Consider the following 19680-nt stretch of genomic DNA (forward strand, 5'->3'; position numbering starts at 1 on the left):
AGGCCAAAGGTCAGATAACTTTTTAATGTTTAAATTTTTATCTTGCCATAAAACAGTGAATTTTATTTTACATTCTAAATTTCCTAATAAAAAAGTCCCAACCAGCATCCTCCACCTACGACAAGTTATGGATCTTACTATAATCTGTAATTACTTCATTTGCTTTTTGTCCAGAAACCCGTCCCGCTTTAACACACAAAACCGTAACTATATGCCAAATACAAGTTCAGCTATTCCTCCCTGTATGTAACTTTCAGAAGAGCAGAGACCTCATGATCTTATCCCGTGCCACATCTCCAATACAAAGACATTGCCTCAGCAGTCAATTCTAAGTCTTCAGTACCGGTTAGCTGAACACATTGCAGGAGTTTGACAAACTTTCAAGAAGCAATCTTTTCGCGCTCTGATCCGTCCGGAACTGCGCAGAGGGAGGAGGGGAAGGCAGGAGGGAAGCTAAGACCTCGCGCATGCGCAATGTTCTCTGAGCGCCGGCGGTTGAACCCCGCCCCTTTCCTTTGGCGGCTTTAACCAAAGCACATGCGTAGTACCAGGCCTCTCTGAATCCCGCCCCTTTCCCGTGGATCGGTTAACCAGTGCATTTGCGCAGTTCGGGGCTTGTCTGTTCGTTTGTCGGCGCTATCAATAAAGTTTAAGCGAGGGCACACTTTCTTTTTTCTTGCCAAGATGGCCGAGTACGACTTGACTACTCGTATCGCGCACTTTTTGGATCGGCATCTAGTCTTTCCGTTGCTTGAGTTTCTCTCCGTAAAGGAGGTAAGTGGGCCTTGAGAGCGAGGAAGTCTTGGGAGCCCGTGAGATGCGGAGTAAGGCCGACAGGCGGTGGCGGTAGCCCTAGGCCTGACACACGTGTGAGGCGGCCCTGAGTTGGTCCCGAGTGGAGCAGTAAGGACCCTGCCTTACTGGTAGTTTAGCGTCGTCCCCGTTGATTAGCACTGCGGAGTTCGTCCGTGAGTAGGGGTGTGGTGACAGTTTGAAGCTCAGGGGAGAAAGGGAGGGGTTTCTACTTCACTTCTGGAGGTGCCATTGCCTCAGGACTTCCGCGTCATTCTCGGAAGTTGACGATTGGCTGGCTTCGCTGTAGTAATGCCTGAGCTTAATTTAAATTCAGGCCGTTTTCTAAAAGCAAATTGGACTGTTAGAGATTTTAATTTTTCCTTTGGGCTCTGTAGAAAGGGTGGCCTTCACTTTGTGGTTTTGCCTGGAAGACGGTTTGGAATGATTTTCTTAACCTTAGATATGTAGACGCCTAGTTTCCGCAAAGTTCTGAGTTCTTTGCATTGAGTTTCGGTAGCCAGTCACATCTAGAAGCTTATATTTCGTCAGATGGGGAGGTGAGCTCAAAAATAACAACCTGATAATTTTTAAATCAAGTTGTTCTTCGGTGTATAGATGTACAGACTTCGAATGATTTAAATTGGTCGTTAACCTTCACTTGGCTACTCAAGGTATCTTGAAAAAGTATGTGGTTCTGGTAACTCATTTTAAAATGTCTCAGTCCTAAAAGTTTTGAAATGTGAGGTTTAGTAACATCTTAGGGTTTTTTTTTTTTTTTTTTTGGAAATTGGTCCATTGTAATAGTTATAATAAAGTAATATTGTGATGAAGCAGTTAAAATATTGGATAAAAAGTAAGTGCATTCTGTTTCTGGAAGCAGATTAAAACCTAAGTCTACTGGATTTGGGGAATAGATTTTGTGTGTCTCAAGAGCAATAAAACAGAAAAGCCCTACAAATAAACATTAAATTGTTCAGATAACTTTGCAAATCTTCCTGATGGTTATGTATCATTGGACAGGCATGATCCTCAAATTTATAGGAACCTTTTCGGAATACAGACAACTCTATAAAGTTGTTGATATTAGGGAACCGCCAAGTTTATTTTCAATAAATGTATAAGAATGTCTTGCAATATAAAGCTTTATCTTGAAAGGATATATTTTTGTCTTGATGTTTCTTTTATAGGACATACTTACATCTATATTATGGAGTTTAGATAAAACAGCCCAATCTGCCTTGTTTCCTTTTTTGGATAATAAAGGATAATTCACCAAAGATCAAGGAATAAGAAAAAAATCCTCCTCTGAAATCCTTTACCAGCTCCTTGTAAAAATGCTTCTAAATTAGCCAAACTTGGCATTTTCGTAGTGTCTTTATACTTGATTTTCAGAGCAGACAGAGGAAAGGGAGGACTATGTAAGTGTAAATTGGTTTTTCCTAGGGTAAGACCAAAACTATGAACAGCTGAGAATCCGTGGGATGTAAATGCCCCTTACCTGTTTCCTTGGAGAGAATGTTGGTAAGATGGCTGTAATACACCAAGGGGAAGACAGATGCTAGAGTATTTATCAGTTACTAAGTATAGGACTGCCGTGGAATGGTGAGAAATTGAAGATAAAATCCATACAGTTCATCACTAAAAAATATCTTATCCTTTGGAGGGAATAGAGATCTGCAGTTATAATACAGTGTAATAAATGTCAGAGAAATTCTGGCAGAGTGCTATCAAAATTGAAGAGATACTATTCAGTGGGCAAAAAGGACTTTGAGTTTTTCTGGGATAGAGTAGGTACTCCTAAATGTTTTCAGTTAGGAGGCTAGGCCATCATATATGAGAGGGGAAGACTCAGGGTTTTGAAAGTGAAGTAAATACTGGAAGGGGGACTGAAGAAACTGTCCAAGACAGGGCAAAGATTGGTAAGTGCTTGGAGGGCCCACAGACTGGTCATTCTTGAAGTGAGAAGCAGTAGAAAGTTACTGGAGTAGTATAGAAATGAGTGGAGGTAGGCTGGTGGATGAATGCCATTTAGAGATTGATGAAAAGGATTACTGATAAGAGAAAGGCACAGATATGACTGAATAACATTATTGCCTAGTTTTGTTTGTTTTTTAGGGCACCCACGGCATATCGCAGTTCCCAGGCTAGGGGTCGAATTGGGGCTACAGCCACTAGCCTACGCCATGGCCACAGCAATGCCAAATCCAAGCCGCATCTGCGACCTACACCCCAGCTCACAGCAACACCAGATCCTTAACCCACTGAATAAGGCCAGGAATCAAACCTGTGTCCTCAGATTTGTTTCCACTGAGCCACAATGGGAACTCCATTATTGCCTAGTTTGGAAATATTTTATTGTCAATCTTAGCCAGAACATAGAAAAGAGTTGACTTTTTTTTCAGAGCTGGAGATTGACATTGAATTGTATTTGGTTGGAGAAAATGAATGGAATAAATGATAATTGCTAAAGAGGAGAATCTTTGCAATAGCTAAAAACAATATCCAAAGTAATGTCTAAAGTGATAGCCAAATAGGATGATAGAAAAATTAGAGCAAAGGGTATGTTTAGGATGGTGAAGCATTTTAGAGGTAATAGTGGTAGAGGTCATGAATTTAAGTTAGAAGTCTTTGAGGTGAGGTACTGGATGAAAGTTGTTATAATTTGTGGGATAAAGGAACTTTAAGGTTTTAGTTTCTAAAGAATCATCAGTATGTAGATACTGGATTTGTGGAGGAGTACAGCAGAAAGAGATGTCAAAAGATTTTTAATCTACTGAAAAGTAGGAGCTGTTTTCAAGAAGTTGATAGACTGAGTTAGCAAACTGTAGCCTGTGAACCGAGCACTGTTCTTTCTGCCTGTGTTGTGTGGTCTGAGCTTAAAAATTTTTTTTTTTTTTTTTTTTTTTTTTGTCTGTTTGCCATTTCTTGGGCTGCACCCACGGCATATGGAGCTTCCCAGGCTAGGGGTCAAATCGGAGCTGTAGCCACCGGCCTACGCCAGAGCCACATCAACGCGGGATCCGAGCCACGTCTGCAACCTACACCACAGCTCACGGCAACGTCGGATCGTTAACCCACTAAGCAAGTGCAGGGACTGAACCCGCAACCTCATGGTTCCTAGTCGGATTCGTTAACCACTGCCCCACGATGGGAACTCCCTAAAAAAAAACTTTTTTTAACGGATGAACTTGTACAGCCATTTCAATTATAGAGCGCTAACTGCACCAATTAAGTGAAATATTTCCTGCCAAAAGTGAACTCCATTTTTCTCATTAGTAGTACTGTATTACAAAAAATTTTATTCCATGTTATTACATTTTTTATTTCAAAAAGAAATTGTGGGAATTTGTTTCCTTCTTGTGGTACTTATGTATTGATCGAATCATTGACTTTTGCTTTTTGACTCACAAGATCTAAAATATTTACCATCTTCCCTTTACAGAGTAAGTGTGCCTATGAGATAAAATTTAGAGAGGCTGATATAATGCGATGTACAAGAAGAGGCCAGTGAGTTCTGATGGCAGAGCAGAAATGCTTTGGATTTACTGTTGGCAGAAATAATTACAAATTAAAAGTTATTAATGCAGTGGTAAGGAGAGGTGGAATGCCAGGAAAAGGATGTTTCCACCTAAGATTAGAGTTTCCATAGGGCAAATTGAAAGGAAACTTTATTTTTTGTCAAGTGAACTTTTTTATCAAGTATAACATGCATGAATACAGAAAAGTATGCAAATATAATAAATTTTTCTTTTAAGGAAGCACACTTATGTGTGACCACCATCCAAATCAGTAGATAAATCATTGCAGACATCTTAAAAACCTTTCTTCTGACCTCTCCTAGTCATTACTCACACTTCCCAAAGACTAGTTTGATGATAGATTGGCCTTTAAAAGATTTTATATAAATGGAATTAAGCATTCACCACCTTGTACTGCTTTGTATGACTTCTTTCATTGGGAGATTCATCTAAGTTGTTTGAATGGCAGGGGTTTATTCATTTTTGAAATGGAATGTTAATCCATTGTATAAGTTATGCTATAGTTTAACCGTTTTAATGTTTATAGACCCAGCTGTTAAAAATAGTACTGCTAGGAAGGAACATTCTTGGAAAGGTCCTTTGAATATATGCACCCGTTTCTCTTGAATACCTAAGAGTAGAGTTGCTGGGTTAAAGGGTATTTTAGCTTTAGAAGGTAAAAACAACTTTCCAAATTGGTTATAGTTTTGCCAGCAGAGTAAGTGTTCATTTACTCTATACATCTTTACCAACACTGGTATTGTCAGTTTTTTAGTTTTCAGTGTGGTTTTAATTTACATTTCCTTTATAATTAGAGAGGTTGAGGACCTTTTCTGGTGCTTGTTGGCCATTTCGTTATACTCTTATGGAGTGCCATCTTTTTTTTACTATTTTGTAGGAGTTCTTTATGTAGTTTGGAAGGTTCAGGTTTGGTTTTGTGGCTCTACCCTTTGACCACTTTTATCTTTTCATGGGCTGTAAAATGTTGTAGAATCTTCTTGCATTTTTCTTTCCTTCAAATTTAAATTTAGTATGAAAATCTGGAAACCTTGTCTTGACTAAACTATTTGATTAAGACATTTTTTGAATTCACCTTCTATCTCCCTGAATGCTGTTGTATAGAATCCTTGTATATTGCTTAATATACTTCATGTTTATTTATTTGGGTTTGCATATGTATCTAATTTGGTTGTTGTACAGTGGGTTAAATTGTTTTTTTTTTAACTCTTTGCAAAAGCCAAAACCAGCAAGACAAAGTTGACTTATAGAATGGATGCTAGTTTTGTTCCAGGGTGTGGATGGGGAAGCATATAAATAGTTTTTACTATTTAGTGAAAAAAATAATGTGGGGCTTAAAGAGAGGCCACCTCAAGGAGAAATGGGTAAGCATCATGTGGATGTGAGAGATAACTGAGACAGTAAGAACATTTAAGAATTGATTCCAAATTACCTGAATGTGGAGAGGAGTCAACTATCAATGCAGTTGGTGTGGTTGTTTGTTTATACAGAGCCTTGTTCTATAAAAGATGACATCAATCAGGACACATAAAAAAAATCAGTTTAAGTCAGAAGTTGGTGGGAATGGCTTTGCAGTGTAGCCTTTATTTTAAAGTTACTAGGTAAACAAGATATTTTATGTCTCTGAAGTTTGGTCCCTCACCTTTATTCTTACAGGAGAGTGAATTAATAGTATATAATATTTTATTAAAAAAATGTAGTTTAGGACATGTTGCCAGATACACTGATACTAGTTTAGTATTAACCAGTTTATTTGGGGGAATTTCAACTTACTCATTAGAAAGTAATTTTTTCTTGCAGATATATAATGAAAAAGAATTATTACAAGGGAAATTGGATCTTCTTAGTGATACCAACATGGTGGATTTTGCTATGGATGTATACAAAAACCTTTATTCTGATGATATTCCTCATGGTAAGTTTTGTCATTACAATTGAAGCTTGGCTTGTGAACTGAGGGCATGTGTATTAAAAGTTTTGTGATTTATGGAAGTTCCCTGTTAGCCCAGTGGGGTAAGAATCTGATGTTGTTGCTGCTGTGGCACAGGTTTGATCCCTGACCCAAGAACTTGAGCATGACACAGGGGACGGAGGCCAAAAAAAAGTTTTGTGATTTCTAAGTGTTTTAGCCAAAAGTCTTAGTAATTATTTGAATGATTTAAAGGTTCTTTGGATGAAAGGTAATACGAAGATTACAGGTCTTTGAAAGTATTATTTTCTCACCATAAAAGGTGTGAAACTACTTTGAAACATGGTCATCGAAGTTGTGCTTATGGATCAAATTGTGCTTATGGATCAAATTGTTTCCTTAGAATTATCTGAGAATGTTGCAGGTGTTTGGCTTGCTAACTCTTAGTTAGTATCTTGTATGCCTTAGAGATCCCTCTTTTATTTTGTCTTAAAGCATCTGGGTATAAAAGTTAAGGATTTGATATTGCTGTGGCCTAGGTTGCAGCTGTGATTCGTATTTGATCCCTGGCTCAGGAACTTCCATATGCCTTGGGTGTGGCCAAAAAAGAAAAAGAAAAAAAAGGGCATTGGTATTAGTCCTGATTCTAAAACGTGTGGCCCCAGAACCAGCATTACCTGCTCACCTGGGAGAGCTTGTTAGGAATGCAGATTCTAAGGCCATATCCCAGGTCTACTTAATCAAAAACTGTTGGCTGAAAACTAGCACTCAAATTAGAGAATTACGGGAGTTCCCTTAAGGCTCATCTGGCCTTGTCACCGCTGTGGCTCAGGTGTTCCAGTTGTAGGGTTCAGTCCCTGGCCCAGAAACTTCTATGCTGTGGGTGTGACCAAAAAAAAAAAATATTCTAGGATAATATTCAGTGACAACAAATTCAGTGAGAGAATTCAGTGACAGTGAATTTAAAAACACTAAGAATGAAGTCTCTGAAATGTAGAGTTAAATAATTGTTCCTATGACAGTTTCTTCCCCCAGTGCATATTCCTCACTTTTCTTAAAGAATTTAAAAAAAAAAAAAAAAAAAAAGGATTCTCTTTTCCTTTATGTGCCTTTGTAGTGTTAGGTAGAGGAAATTGGATTTGGGATAGTTACTGAGTGGGTGATTCCTGGCCTGTAAATATGTTGGGGAGAAATGAATAAATATATGCACAATTTAGATAGGTTGAAAAATTTCCAGCGGTACCCTCACAGTGAGCAGTATGGTTTAACACTGTAGTACTCATTTGTGTTTCTAATTAGCTTTGAGAGAAAAAAGGACCACTGTTGTTGCACAACTGAAACAGCTACAGGCAGAAACAGAACCAATTGTGAAGATGTTCGAAGATCCAGAAACTACCAGGCAAATGCAATCAACCAGGTAATGTCTCCTTTATTTGAATTCTAAAAATTCTTTTTTCTGGATTAATACAAATGTTAATTCATTAGTGCTATGTTATTGTGGCCTAAAAGTTCAAGCTTTAAAGAATGGCTTTATCTTTTATTTTCATTTATCCTTATTGTGTAGGGACCAGGAAGTTCCTAATTATAAATGTTTGGTACTATTCTTTATAACTTCTTTACCAGTTAATACAAACTGGATTATGTTGAACAGCTCCACCCTCCTTCCTCCTTCCCAGGGGCCATTTGCCAGTGTCTGGAGACATTTTTAGTTGTCACAACTGGAGAGGTGCTACTGGTATCCAACCAGGAGAGTCCAGGGATACTGCTGTACATCCTAGAGTTCATCTGCCTGTACCCCACCTCCCCCAAAAGAATGACCCAACCCAGAATATCGGTAGTGCTAAGGTTGAAAAATGTTATATTTGAGTGTATTGCCCTAAGCACATGGGTTGTTCACTGTAAGAGAAACCTGAACTCACTTTATCACTATGCTATGTTCTCTCATATCCTTCCCTGCCTAGCCCAAGGAGGGTAGTATAGAGCTACCATACATATAGATACGGTTGTATTTTATTCTTGACTTCTTCTTAACTGGAAATACACTTACTGTTTGGTTTCTAAAGAAAGCGTGTTACCTTACTGTGGAAATATATATCACTAATTGAAGCCCTTTGGGTTGTTTAAAAATGTTTAAAAATAAAATTGAAATAAAATCAGGAGTTCCCATTGTGGCTTAATGGAAATGAATCTGACTGGTAACCATGAGGACACAGGTTCTATCCCTGGCCTCGCTTAATAGGTTAAGGATCTGGTGTTGCCGTGAACTGTGGTGTAGATTGCAGATGTGGCTCGGATCTGGCATTGCTATGGCTGTGGTATAGGCCAGCGGCTACAGCTCCAATTCGACCCTTAGCCTGGGAACCTCCATTTGCTGCAGGTGTGGCCCTAAAAAGACAAATAAATAAAGGAAAATAAAATCGTCTACTAAAATTTAATGTTGCCATTGTAGTAAATCTTATCTGTCAGTATTGTCACTTGAGGAATTGTTCAGATTTACCATATTGCACCTTGATAAGTCATTGAACCAAATTTTTAAAATTTATTTCTTTCTCTAGCTACCTCCCTATCTACCTACCTACCTACCTATCTGTCTATCTACCCATCTATCTATCTACCTATTTATTTGTTTATGGCTGTGACCACAGCACGTGGAATTCCTCTGGCCAGGGATCAAACCCACACCACAGCAGCAACCCAAGCAGCTGCAGTAATGACACCGGATCCTTAACCTGCTATACCACAAGAGAACTCCTGAATCACATTTTTAGAGTGATTGACTCTTAAGTTTTCATTCGTGATTTGGGAAAGTGTTAATAGATATTTTTTAGAAAAGTAGCAAATAACTGTACTTTTTCTATACTATTCTATAATATACTACATATATATACAGAGATAGCTATATCTTACAAAGCTATTATATGTATTTTCATATATATGTATATAGCTTGTATATAGTTATCTCTTGTGTGTCTACGTATGCTTGTATACACTTAGAATATAATGAGTAATTATAGGCCTTTAAGTCACATGTAAGTGCCCACAAAGGGACAGCTGAAATAATCTAGATGTTAGGGTACAGCAGAAAATTTAGGGTTTAAATTTTAAGTTTAGTTACTAACACACTAGGAAGTAATAGGATTAGGGTATGAATAAGATGAATGTAGGTTTGTTCACCAATATTAGAACTCCTTGTAGCTTAATAGGTACTGAGTTGGAGATAAATGAAAGGGTAGATTGCGGGTTAAAAAGTTGTAATCTAATTTAATTTATAAACTGATCATTTTTTGAAATAGTAACCTCTCCCTGCCGATTCCCCATTTTAAAATTTCATTGAATAGGAGTTCCCTTTGTGGCTCAGTGGTTAACGAACCCGACTAGGATCCATGAGGATGCAGGTTCAATCCCTGGCCTCGCTCAGTGGGTTAAGGATCCAGCATTGCCGTGAGCTGTGGTGTAGGTCGCAGATGTGGCTCAGATCCCACATTGCTGTGGCTGTGGTGTAGGTCAGCAGCTGTAGCTCCTCTTTGACCCCTAGCCTGGGAGCTTCCATATGATGTGGGCGTGGCCCTAAGAAGCAAAATAAAATAAAATAAAATTTCATTGAATATATAGTGTTGTCCTCATGCTTTCCCAGAAATACTCAGTCAGCCAGAGGACAATGATTATATACCTGAGTATATAAGAGATGCCAAACAAAGTTATTCATCATGATCTACAGCAAGATCTTTTTTGTTTGTTTGTTTGTTTGTTTGCTTTTTAGGGCTGCACTTGCTGAATATTGAAGTTCCCTGGCTAGGGATTGAATTGGAGCTGCACCTGCTGGCCTGTGCCACAGCCACAGCAACTTGGGATCCAAGCTGCATCTGTGACCGACACCATAGCTCACGGCAACACTAGATCCTTTACCCGCTGAGCAAGGCCAGGAATCAAACCCACATACATCCTCATGGATACTAGTCCGGTTCGTTACTACTGAGCCACAATGGGAACTCCTGAAACCTTTTTATGTTAAAATTTCATGGGTTTCTATTCAGTATTGTAATGTGCTCTTGTTAATTTTAGTAATAACACATCACCTCCCCGGTGAAATTATGTTCCCAGAAGACACACCATAATGTTCCTTCTTGCAGTAAGCATGAGAGAGAATGATTTTGTTTTTGAAAATGTCCAGAAGGTGAACAGCTCTGTGACCTTTCACTTTTTCCTTGGTGTCTTTGTCATCAGTTTGTCTTTTACCAGCCTGCCCACATCTCAAGCTAGTTTTAGAAAAGTTAAATTGACACTTTGGTAGATAATAATTATATAGGTTGCGTAACATAGATAGCATGTAAGTTAGGCGTGCTTTATTAATCTTGTAAATTGCCAAGTCATTGTCCTTATGCAAAATATTAACATTGTGGAGGAGGACAAAATTTATATATAGGATTAATTCCTGCTTGTATAGTACATTTATATCAATCTCTGTTATATTTTAAGAATGTATTTATCCATTAGGAATGTATTTTCAGTAGAGCAAATACCGTTCTCAGTAGGTTTTCACCTAAGTAGACTATGACCTCACGGTAAGAGTACTCAGAATAGGGATTCACTGGTGATTCAGTGGGTTAAGGGCATTATCACTCAGCATTGTCACAGCTGTGGTTACAATCATTGCTGTGGCATGGGTTTGATCCTCTGGCCCAGAAAATTAAACATGCCACAGGCCTGGCCCTCAACAAAAAAGTAGTGGTCAGAAGTTCTGGTTTTATTATCTAAAAAATTTAGATCATGTGGATCAGAACACACGATTTTCAGTTAGGGCTAAAGAAATCTGAAAGCGAAATTTTAAAGTTTACGGTTCTCCTTTAGTTCCTGTTCCTTATGTCCAAAACATGTTCTGTTTATTTCATTCTGGAATCTTCTTTTTAGTGTTTTAAGTATTAAGGTAATTAATGGCTTTATGTGAGTAATAAGATAGAAGTTGGTTATGCTTATTTTGGTTTCTGTGACCTATAAAATAACAGTAATTTTTGTTTTTTATTACTAAGGGATGGTCGGATGCTGTTTGATTATCTGGCAGACAAGCATGGTGTAAGTATTAGTCTTTTAAAAAATTGTTTAGTTGTCATGTAATAAGGCTAATTACGAAATAGTGCTGTATAGATAGATTCATGGCTCTATTATATCAAAAATATAATTTCTAGATTTGTTAGACATAATACCTGGTACATTTTTGAAACTTTAGTTTTTAAAAATGGGTCTTGATGGAAAATAATATCCTCCCTTTAAAATAAAAAAAAAAAACTTAAAAAAAAATAATATCCTCCCTTTAGATAACAGAAGTCTCAAAACATTTTTTCCAGAATGATCATAAAATATACTTCTGATAGATTAACAAGTAGGTAAAGACAGAACTGAATTTGAATTAGAATGCCTTGAGCAGTAGAATTAAGTAATGTGTTAGCTGCCCTGTGTAGTACACTAGTCCTTGATATTATCAAGACCTTCATAAATCCCCAAAAATGTTGTTACAGGCTTTCGTAGTCCTCTCCCAATCTCCCTCTGCTTATGCTAACTCATTTTGAGGCTTTGTATATAATTCTTTAACTTGCATTCAAGTTTTAGCTCTCATATAGCAGTTATTTTAGCAAGAGGCATGCTGACCACTGTGGGGAATTACTCTTTCTAGTTTCCATTTAGAAAGTTTGATGTATTTGTTAATGTTCTAGTTCAGACCCCTTCTCTTAGATTTCTTCTCTTTCACTTTGCTTGCATCATTAACTTGAAAAGTTGATATAATTTGGGAGCCAGTTTTTGCAGAGAACTGAAGTTTACTATATACATTATTTGTATAGAATAACACAATCTTACAGCATATGCTTGACAGTGGTCTAAGCTCATTCACCAGCTAAGGGACTCATACGTCAGACCTTCAGATACAGTTTAATTTGTATCACAAAAACGTAGGTGTTGTTACAAGTTGTAACTGAGGCCAGAATTATGAATGTTAAATCCAGTAATTCCTAATATATATTTTAACAGTCGTGTGGGTTTCTGATTTTTGTCAGGGGAGTATAACTTTCGAAAGAACGACCTGAAAGAGTAAATGGTTTGAATTTTAAAACTCAAGATTAAGAAATAGAACTTAAGCCTTTTTCCCTTTTTTTTTTTCTTTTAGTTTAGGCAGGAATATTTAGATACACTCTATAGGTATGCAAAATTCCAGTATGAATGTGGAAATTACTCTGGAGCAGCAGAATATCTTTACTTCTTTAGAGTATTGGTAAGTAATTTTTTTTTTCCCCTGTCTTGTAGGATTACCTTGATTCCTCAAAACATGACTATAGATTTGGTTCTGTCCATTAAGTTTTCAACAAGCATTGGCAAAAGGAGGAAAAAAATAAGGGAATTTTCAACAAAACCCAAATAGGAAGAGGAAGCTTAATATCAGGGCCTTAAAATCTGGAGGGAGATTTAACTTATCCTTGGAATCCAAAAGTAGGAACCACTAATTAGTCATTTTATGTATAATTGTATGATTTTAGTAGAATTCTGTCCTGTAACTTGTTATATTACTGTACAGCACAGTGAGTGGCACATTACAGATACTTAATAAATATTTATTGAAGAAACCCATTTTTTTTGTTTGTTTTGCTTAAACAGCTGCACTCACAGCAAACGGAAATTCCCAGGCTGGGGATTGAACCCCCAAGCCTCTTCAGAGACCCAACGCACTGCAGTTGGATTCTTAACCCACTGAGCCACAGCAGGAACTCCCAGTATTCCTCATTTTAGTTCAGTGTTTTTATGCTGTATATATTCCTTGAACTTGTTCTAAAGCTGTGAAATTCTAATGATATTTGAAAAGATTTTATGTCTTAATAGTAGCTTTTTTCTATTTACTTCTGTTGTCAGGTATTAGAATATAAAGCTTAGTTTTTTTTTGTTTTTTTGTTTTTTTTTAATTTAGGGAGTAGATGAGTTTCAGTGGTACTGCTGGGGAAGCAAATCCCTAACAACAAGTACACTTTTGTTTTAATTTGTTTGACGAGTTCCTAGATTCATTGCTTTTGTCAGGGAAGGAGAGTTGTATGAAGCTAAAGGAAAACTCAGGCTTTCGCATTGACGGATTTCTTTCTCATTCTGCCTTCTGTTTAGGTAATCATATTGATAAATCCCCTCTAAAGTTACTGAAATGCTCTTGTTTTATCTAGCCTCTTATATGTGAAATTATAATTTGTTACTTTGGGTTATCAAGTAAGTACCTAAGTCTCTGATATCTCTAGTTAAATCTAGAAGTTGGAAATGACCTCTTAAGACAGAGACTGTTTGTCTTCAAACCTTGGAAGAGTCTGTTTTTTCTGTCTTTATTTTCTGCCTTTCTTCTTTTAGCCTCATATGTCACAAAGAAAAAACTCGTGGCTGCTATCTTTCATTGTTTTCTAGGAAATTAAATTTTCCCTTTTTTTCAAGAAAAGGAAGAGTTTGGTATTATTAAATCAACTAATCCTACACTAAAGAAAGTACTCAGACAACTTTATTTTTAAGTAAAACAATTTTTTTATTGAAGTATAGTTAATTTAGTGTCAGACAGCTTTGTTTTTTAAAAGTATTGTTCTTCCTTCAAAGAAATAAAAATTTGTTTATTTCCAAGTTTGATTTTAAAAATTATTTTCTTTTACTCCTATTTGTAAATGAATTCTTAATTTATAGTTTAGCTGTGGTTAGTTTGCAAGTATATTGAAGGTAATGGGTGATGCTAAATTTGTAGTGGCTTATCAGAAAATTCCATCAGTTTTATTTTGAATATTATGAAGGATTTAGGAGAGCAAAAGTTGATTACTTTGGAAATGTAAACAGTTTAAACCAGGATTGTAAAATCAGAAGCCTGATATGATTACAGGTACATGAAAAGAGTTGGTTATTCATATCATTTGTTAGTGCTGCTAGTGAATTTTGAGAATGAAGATTTAGTGTCATGTTAGAGTTCTGGCACAGTAAATTTATTGTTGCTGGTCAGCGAGTGAATGTGCCATTTTGCTAAGACATGGAAACTTAAGGTAACTGCTGGAAATCCAGATATTGAAACTCTTCTAGCATATCCACCCTTGAAAGCAAGTTGGTATGAAGAGCCAACTGTAATGACATGGACTTGAGCCAGAGTAGTAGGCATGAACCTTCTGGGAATTAAAAAAACTTGTTATCCTGCTGTAAAAGCTTTTATCCTAAGGCATTTAACATATTCTAGTTTTAAAAGTATTACTCTGTTTCTGTAGTATGGTTTTATAATTAGTCTGGAAATTTCTGCATGTGTAAGTATATGCTAAAGTTTTTATATTTACTTTTCTAAAATATGAAGATCTAATTAGTTTTCTAGCTTAAAAGAAATTCTGAGTTGATTTTAAGCTTTTGCATTGCCTAGCAAATCTTGAGATCTCAAAATGACATTTAAGTGATTGAATACAATGGTCTGGGTACAAAATTAATGTTTTACATTAAGAGCAGTTAAAATATAGTGCTTGGATAGGGCTTCAGAAATTAGGTTTAATTCATTTTAAAGTTTTTGTCCCATCTTGTGGCACAGAACATTTGAGTTTATATATGGGAATTGGTTACTTCATGTTGGCATATTGATAAAGGCTAACCAAGCCAAGTTTGAAAATGGATTGTTTTACTTTTTCTTTTGATTTAGATAGGCACCGCTACAAAAATCTATGTGTTTGAAATCTTGTTAAGAGCAAAGATAAAAATCCTGTTTTGGATTTGGGATAAACAATGTCAGTGCTTTTGCTTATTAGTGATTTTAATTTTATTTTTTTGCTATGGCCATTTTTCATGTCTAAATTCTTTTCTTGTGGTTGATTATTCTTTTAAATCTATGCTTAGGGAAACATAAGCTATGAAAGAACCATTGTACCTATGATCTGAGATTAGAATTTGACTCTCTGAGTGACCTATTGTAGGTCAGTGTTGTATAAATTAAAGCTATGTGACCCTAGAATCTACCTTTATTTTAAAAAGACTTGGTGGCTTTTAGAATACAATGAGGAGTGCTTAAATGCACCCTATTTGTTTGTGAAACTTCTTTGGATTATGCTCTAAGAATGCATTAAGGAGTTCCCTCATGGCTCAGTGGGTTGGGGATCTGATATTGTCACTGCTATGGCTCTGTTTACAGCTGTGGCATGGGTTTGGTCTCTGGCCCAAGAACTTCTATATGTGGTGGGTGTGGCCAAAAATAAAAAAGAACTGCATTAATTTGAATTGAAATGGTGGGGCAGATTTGGTAGGAGGTTTTGTACATTTTTATTTTAAAAGTTATTAGTGCTATGTTATGGGGGTGGCAAAAAAAAAAAACAAAAGATGCCAGGATTGTTGGTGATCATATTTGTGTGTGTGTGTGTGTGTGTGTGCACGTGCATGTGTTTCACTCAGTTTAGTTTATCTGCTGTAAATACTTGTCATTCAATTTAAAGTTACTTTTTCTGGACTCAAGAAAGCTTGAGTAAGGACGATTTGGGGAAGTTTTAGATCTTAACTGAAGATTTGGATCTGATGTATGGTTTGATAATGTCACTGTAAAAAATGTTTTGTATTGATTCTTAGGATAGTTTGTTCCATTTTAACATCCAGAATTGGGGTATGTCCTGAATTGGTTGTGGTTTTAGCTTTGGGAACTCAAAATAATATATCTTAAGATTGATGGCGTCTAAGATTCAATGAAATATTCATGCTCAAATTTCTTTGTAACAATCAAATATTTTATCCTTTGCAATTTGAACAATAGTGTGTGGATTTTTATATCAAGTTTTTAATTTCGGTGAGTTTTGATATATACATATGCTGGTGCAGCTACCACCAAAGCAAGATAAAGAATACTTCTGGGATTTCTCATTGTGGCTTAGTGGGTTAGGAACCTGACTAGCTAGTCTCCATTAGTAGGCAGGTTTGATTCCTGGCCTTGCTCAGTGGTTTAAGGATTCAGTGTCGCCGCAAGCTGTGGGTCACAGATGCAGCTTGGCTCCCACATTTCTGTGACTGTGGCATAGGCTGGCAGGTGCAGCTCCAATTTGACCCCTAACCTAGGAACTTCCATGTGCCATAGGTGTGGCCATTAAATTTTTTTAAAAAGGGGAATATTTCTGTAACCCCAGAAAGACCCCTTGTTCCTCTTTGCAGTTGTACTTTATTCCTGGTTCATCCATTGATCTACTTTCCATCCTTGTAGAGTAATTTTGTCTGTTCTAGAATTTTACATAAGTGGAATGATAAGTGTAAGCTTGGGCCTGGCTTATGTTGACTAGCAGGTTTTGAGATTGATTTGTGTTATTATATGTACCAGAATTTTGATTCTTTCCATTACTGACTAGTATTCCATTCTATGAATATACTACAGTTTGTTTATATATTCATCTATTGATGAACATTTAGATTACTTCTGGGTTTGTCTATTTCAAATAAAGTTGTGAGTATTCATGTACAAGTTTTTGTCAACATATAATAAGAACCAGTAGTTTCATGATTATGTTTCAAATTTTAATTTGCAAATTTAGTCTCTGCCATTTGCTTGTTCTGAGTTTCCTAAATGTTTTTTTAGTACATTTGAGTTAATTACTGCCATCAAAGGAAGAATCTCCATATAGGCAGAGTCTGAATTAGGTATGGTTTTGGTCCTCATAGTTTAGGCAGCCTGCAGTATTCTGATATTATCATTTCTATTCTCATTATCATTTTGTCACATTTCCTAAGCTTTCATTATGTATCAGTTGATTTTGTAATCTTTTTACATGTTTTATGTCATTTAAATTGTATAACTGAGGTAGATTCTCTTACTTTCCCCATTTTATAGATGAGGGAGCTAAAGCACAGATAGTTTAGCTATTTTTAAGTGGTAGAACCAGAATTTTTGGTGGTTGTATTTTCAGTCTTGCCTGTACAATTTTATTTAACTTATAATTACAATATGTACTAATAGGGCTTTACAACTGTATCACCATGTAAGCGCTTCAGTGAAAAATCAAATTCAAAATTTTAACTTGAGTGCAGAAATGTATTCTCTCTGCAGTACCCTCACTTGCTTCTGCGGCTTTAGCACAGTTCAGTTATTATGTCCCCCTTTTTTTTTTTTTTTTTTGCCTTGTTTCGAAAGTTCTGCTTCTCTCAGTTTTGTTATTAACCCAGTTCTTGTAGGTATTTGGGTTTATAACATTCTCCCACCAGTGGCCAGAAGAGATAGGGTGGCCCTTATTCTTCCTTTTTCATAGTTTAAGACTTTAGTATGAAATAGCTTTCATGATTAGAAGTATAATTTTGGGCAAATTACACTCTCTATGCATCAATTCCCCCTCTTTAAAATGGGGATAAAAATTATTATTTCTCTCTATGCATCAATTCCCCCTCTTTAAAATGGGGATAAAAATTATTATTTATCTTTCAGGTTTTTAGGATTATATGAGAAAATGAATTTCTCTTGCTCAGTACACATACCTTTGATAATTAATTGTTAGACCTGCCCTTTTTTTCTTTCTTTCCATGAACTCCTCCATTTGTGTCATAATTTAGAAATTTTTTTGTTCTGGAAATAACTAATTTTTCTGAATTGTAATTGAGACCCACAAGACTTGATTTCTTCTTCTTCACTCCATGAATTTTTAGTAACAAATCGCCTCTGAATCTAACTTTGTTTGTTTTGGTTCCTAAAATTTGATTAGTTGTATATATAGATTATTTGAAATGGGTTACACTGAAACACTGGTGCTGTATCCTTTTAAGTTACTCCTTATTTTCTTATCTAGACTGAATATCAAAGACCTGAGAATTTTTAGTACATTAAGTTAAATGAAAGCTGTTTGAATCCATTTCATCAGGATGATCCAGATAAGGACTTATATATTGAGTTTGAGGAAGAGAACTACAGGTCTTACGGTGGGCTAGATGAATAGGTAGGGTATAAAATATGCATTGTCTTTTTTTCTCCAGAGTATTCAGAATATAACTAATTATGATTGCTTACACAGGTTCCAGCAACGGATAGAAATGCTTTGAGTTCACTCTGGGGAAAACTGGCCTCTGAAATCTTAATGCAAAATTGGGATGCAGCCATGGAAGACCTTACCCGACTAAAAGAGACCATAGATAATAATGTGAGTTACACATTTTCGGGGTAGTTTTCTGAAATTTCTTTGTATCCTTCTTTTTTTTTTTTTTTTTTTTTTTTTTTAGAGGAAAACACTGTGTACTTTAAAAAGGAAGGGAGAGAGACTAAACTAAAAATGTTGACCTGACGTAAAAATCATCATAGGTTAGTGAGTTGATAAGTTTCACTGAATCTCCTTGAAGGAAGCTGTCAAACTTCTTTTGGCTCTTAGAAAAAGTAACTTAATTTTCCTTTTTTGTTAGAGCTATAGTGCCTTTTTTTTAACTTGTGCCAGTGAAGATGAGACAGTACTGGTTAGTGTCACTCGTTAGTGAAAATCCCATGCAGGAGAGAGTTCCAGTTGTGGCGCAGCAGAAGCAAATCTGACTAGGAACCATGAGGTTTTGGGTTCAATCCCTGGCATCACTCAGTGGGTTAAGGATCCTGCATTGCCGTGAGCTGTGGTGTAGGTTGCAGATGTGGCTCAGATCTGGCATTGCTGTGGTTGTGGCGTAGGCCAGCAGCTGTAGCTCCAATTAGACCCTTAGCCTGGGAACCTCCATATGCTGCAGATGTGGCCCTAAAAAAGGGGGGGGGGGGCAAAAAATAAATAAAAAATGGCTTAGTGGACATTATTGAATCTCGTGTTTGAGGGGCAGAGAAATTTTGAATGTCAAGGGTCATGCAGAAAGTAGAATGGTCTAAGGGATTGGAATTCAATCATAACCTTAGAAGGTTCTCATTTTAACTGAAATTCTGAGGTCAGCAATGTTTATTCCCTTTCCTCTTTCTCATATAATATTTCCTGTGTATATATATTTTTAACCCTTTAGTCTGTGAGTTCTCCACTTCAGTCTCTTCAGCAGCGAACATGGCTCATTCACTGGTCTCTGTTTGTTTTCTTCAATCACCCCAAAGGACGTGATAACATTATCGATCTCTTCCTTTACCAGCCACAGTAAGTTATTTCATTGTATAATTTTGGCTTTAATTATATGAAATCAAATGCATTTTTTAAAAACTTTTAAGATAAACTTTTGTCCAGCATTTGAATTTATTGTCACATTTTTTTCCCCTCTTCATGTGGTAGATTTGCTTGTTAATTGAAAAAGCTTACATGTAACTCTTAAGTAAATTACTTGACAAAAGTATACTCTAAGCCCTTGAAAGTGCTATTTAAGTATTGTCCATGGGCCAGCAGCATCGGTATCATGCAGAATCTCAGGCCTTATATTAGAGAAACTAAATCAGAATCTGTAATGTAACAAGAACCCAGGTAACTCATATACATTAAAGCTTTAGAATTAAGGCTCTATGGCATATTA

At 36.4% G+C, this 19680-nt stretch overlaps 1 protein-coding gene across 1 annotated transcript in view; it reads left to right on the forward strand.

Annotated features, from left to right (window-relative positions):
• EIF3E (eukaryotic translation initiation factor 3 subunit E) overlaps positions 231 to 19680 on the forward strand; it is a 54716-nt gene continuing 35266 nt past the window's right edge. The window contains exons 1-7 of the mRNA XM_021089027.1: positions 231 to 774; positions 6132 to 6246; positions 7540 to 7657; positions 11268 to 11310; positions 12398 to 12502; positions 18237 to 18362; positions 19189 to 19313. Coding sequence (XP_020944686.1) covers positions 685 to 774; positions 6132 to 6246; positions 7540 to 7657; positions 11268 to 11310; positions 12398 to 12502; positions 18237 to 18362; positions 19189 to 19313 — 722 coding nt within the window. The 5' untranslated portion in view covers positions 231 to 684. The remainder of the gene's footprint in view (positions 775 to 6131; positions 6247 to 7539; positions 7658 to 11267; positions 11311 to 12397; positions 12503 to 18236; positions 18363 to 19188; positions 19314 to 19680) is intronic.

This window comes from Sus scrofa, chromosome 4 (assembly GCF_000003025.6).
Source record: "Sus scrofa isolate TJ Tabasco breed Duroc chromosome 4, Sscrofa11.1, whole genome shotgun sequence".
NCBI classification, from domain to species: domain Eukaryota; kingdom Metazoa; phylum Chordata; class Mammalia; order Artiodactyla; family Suidae; genus Sus; species Sus scrofa.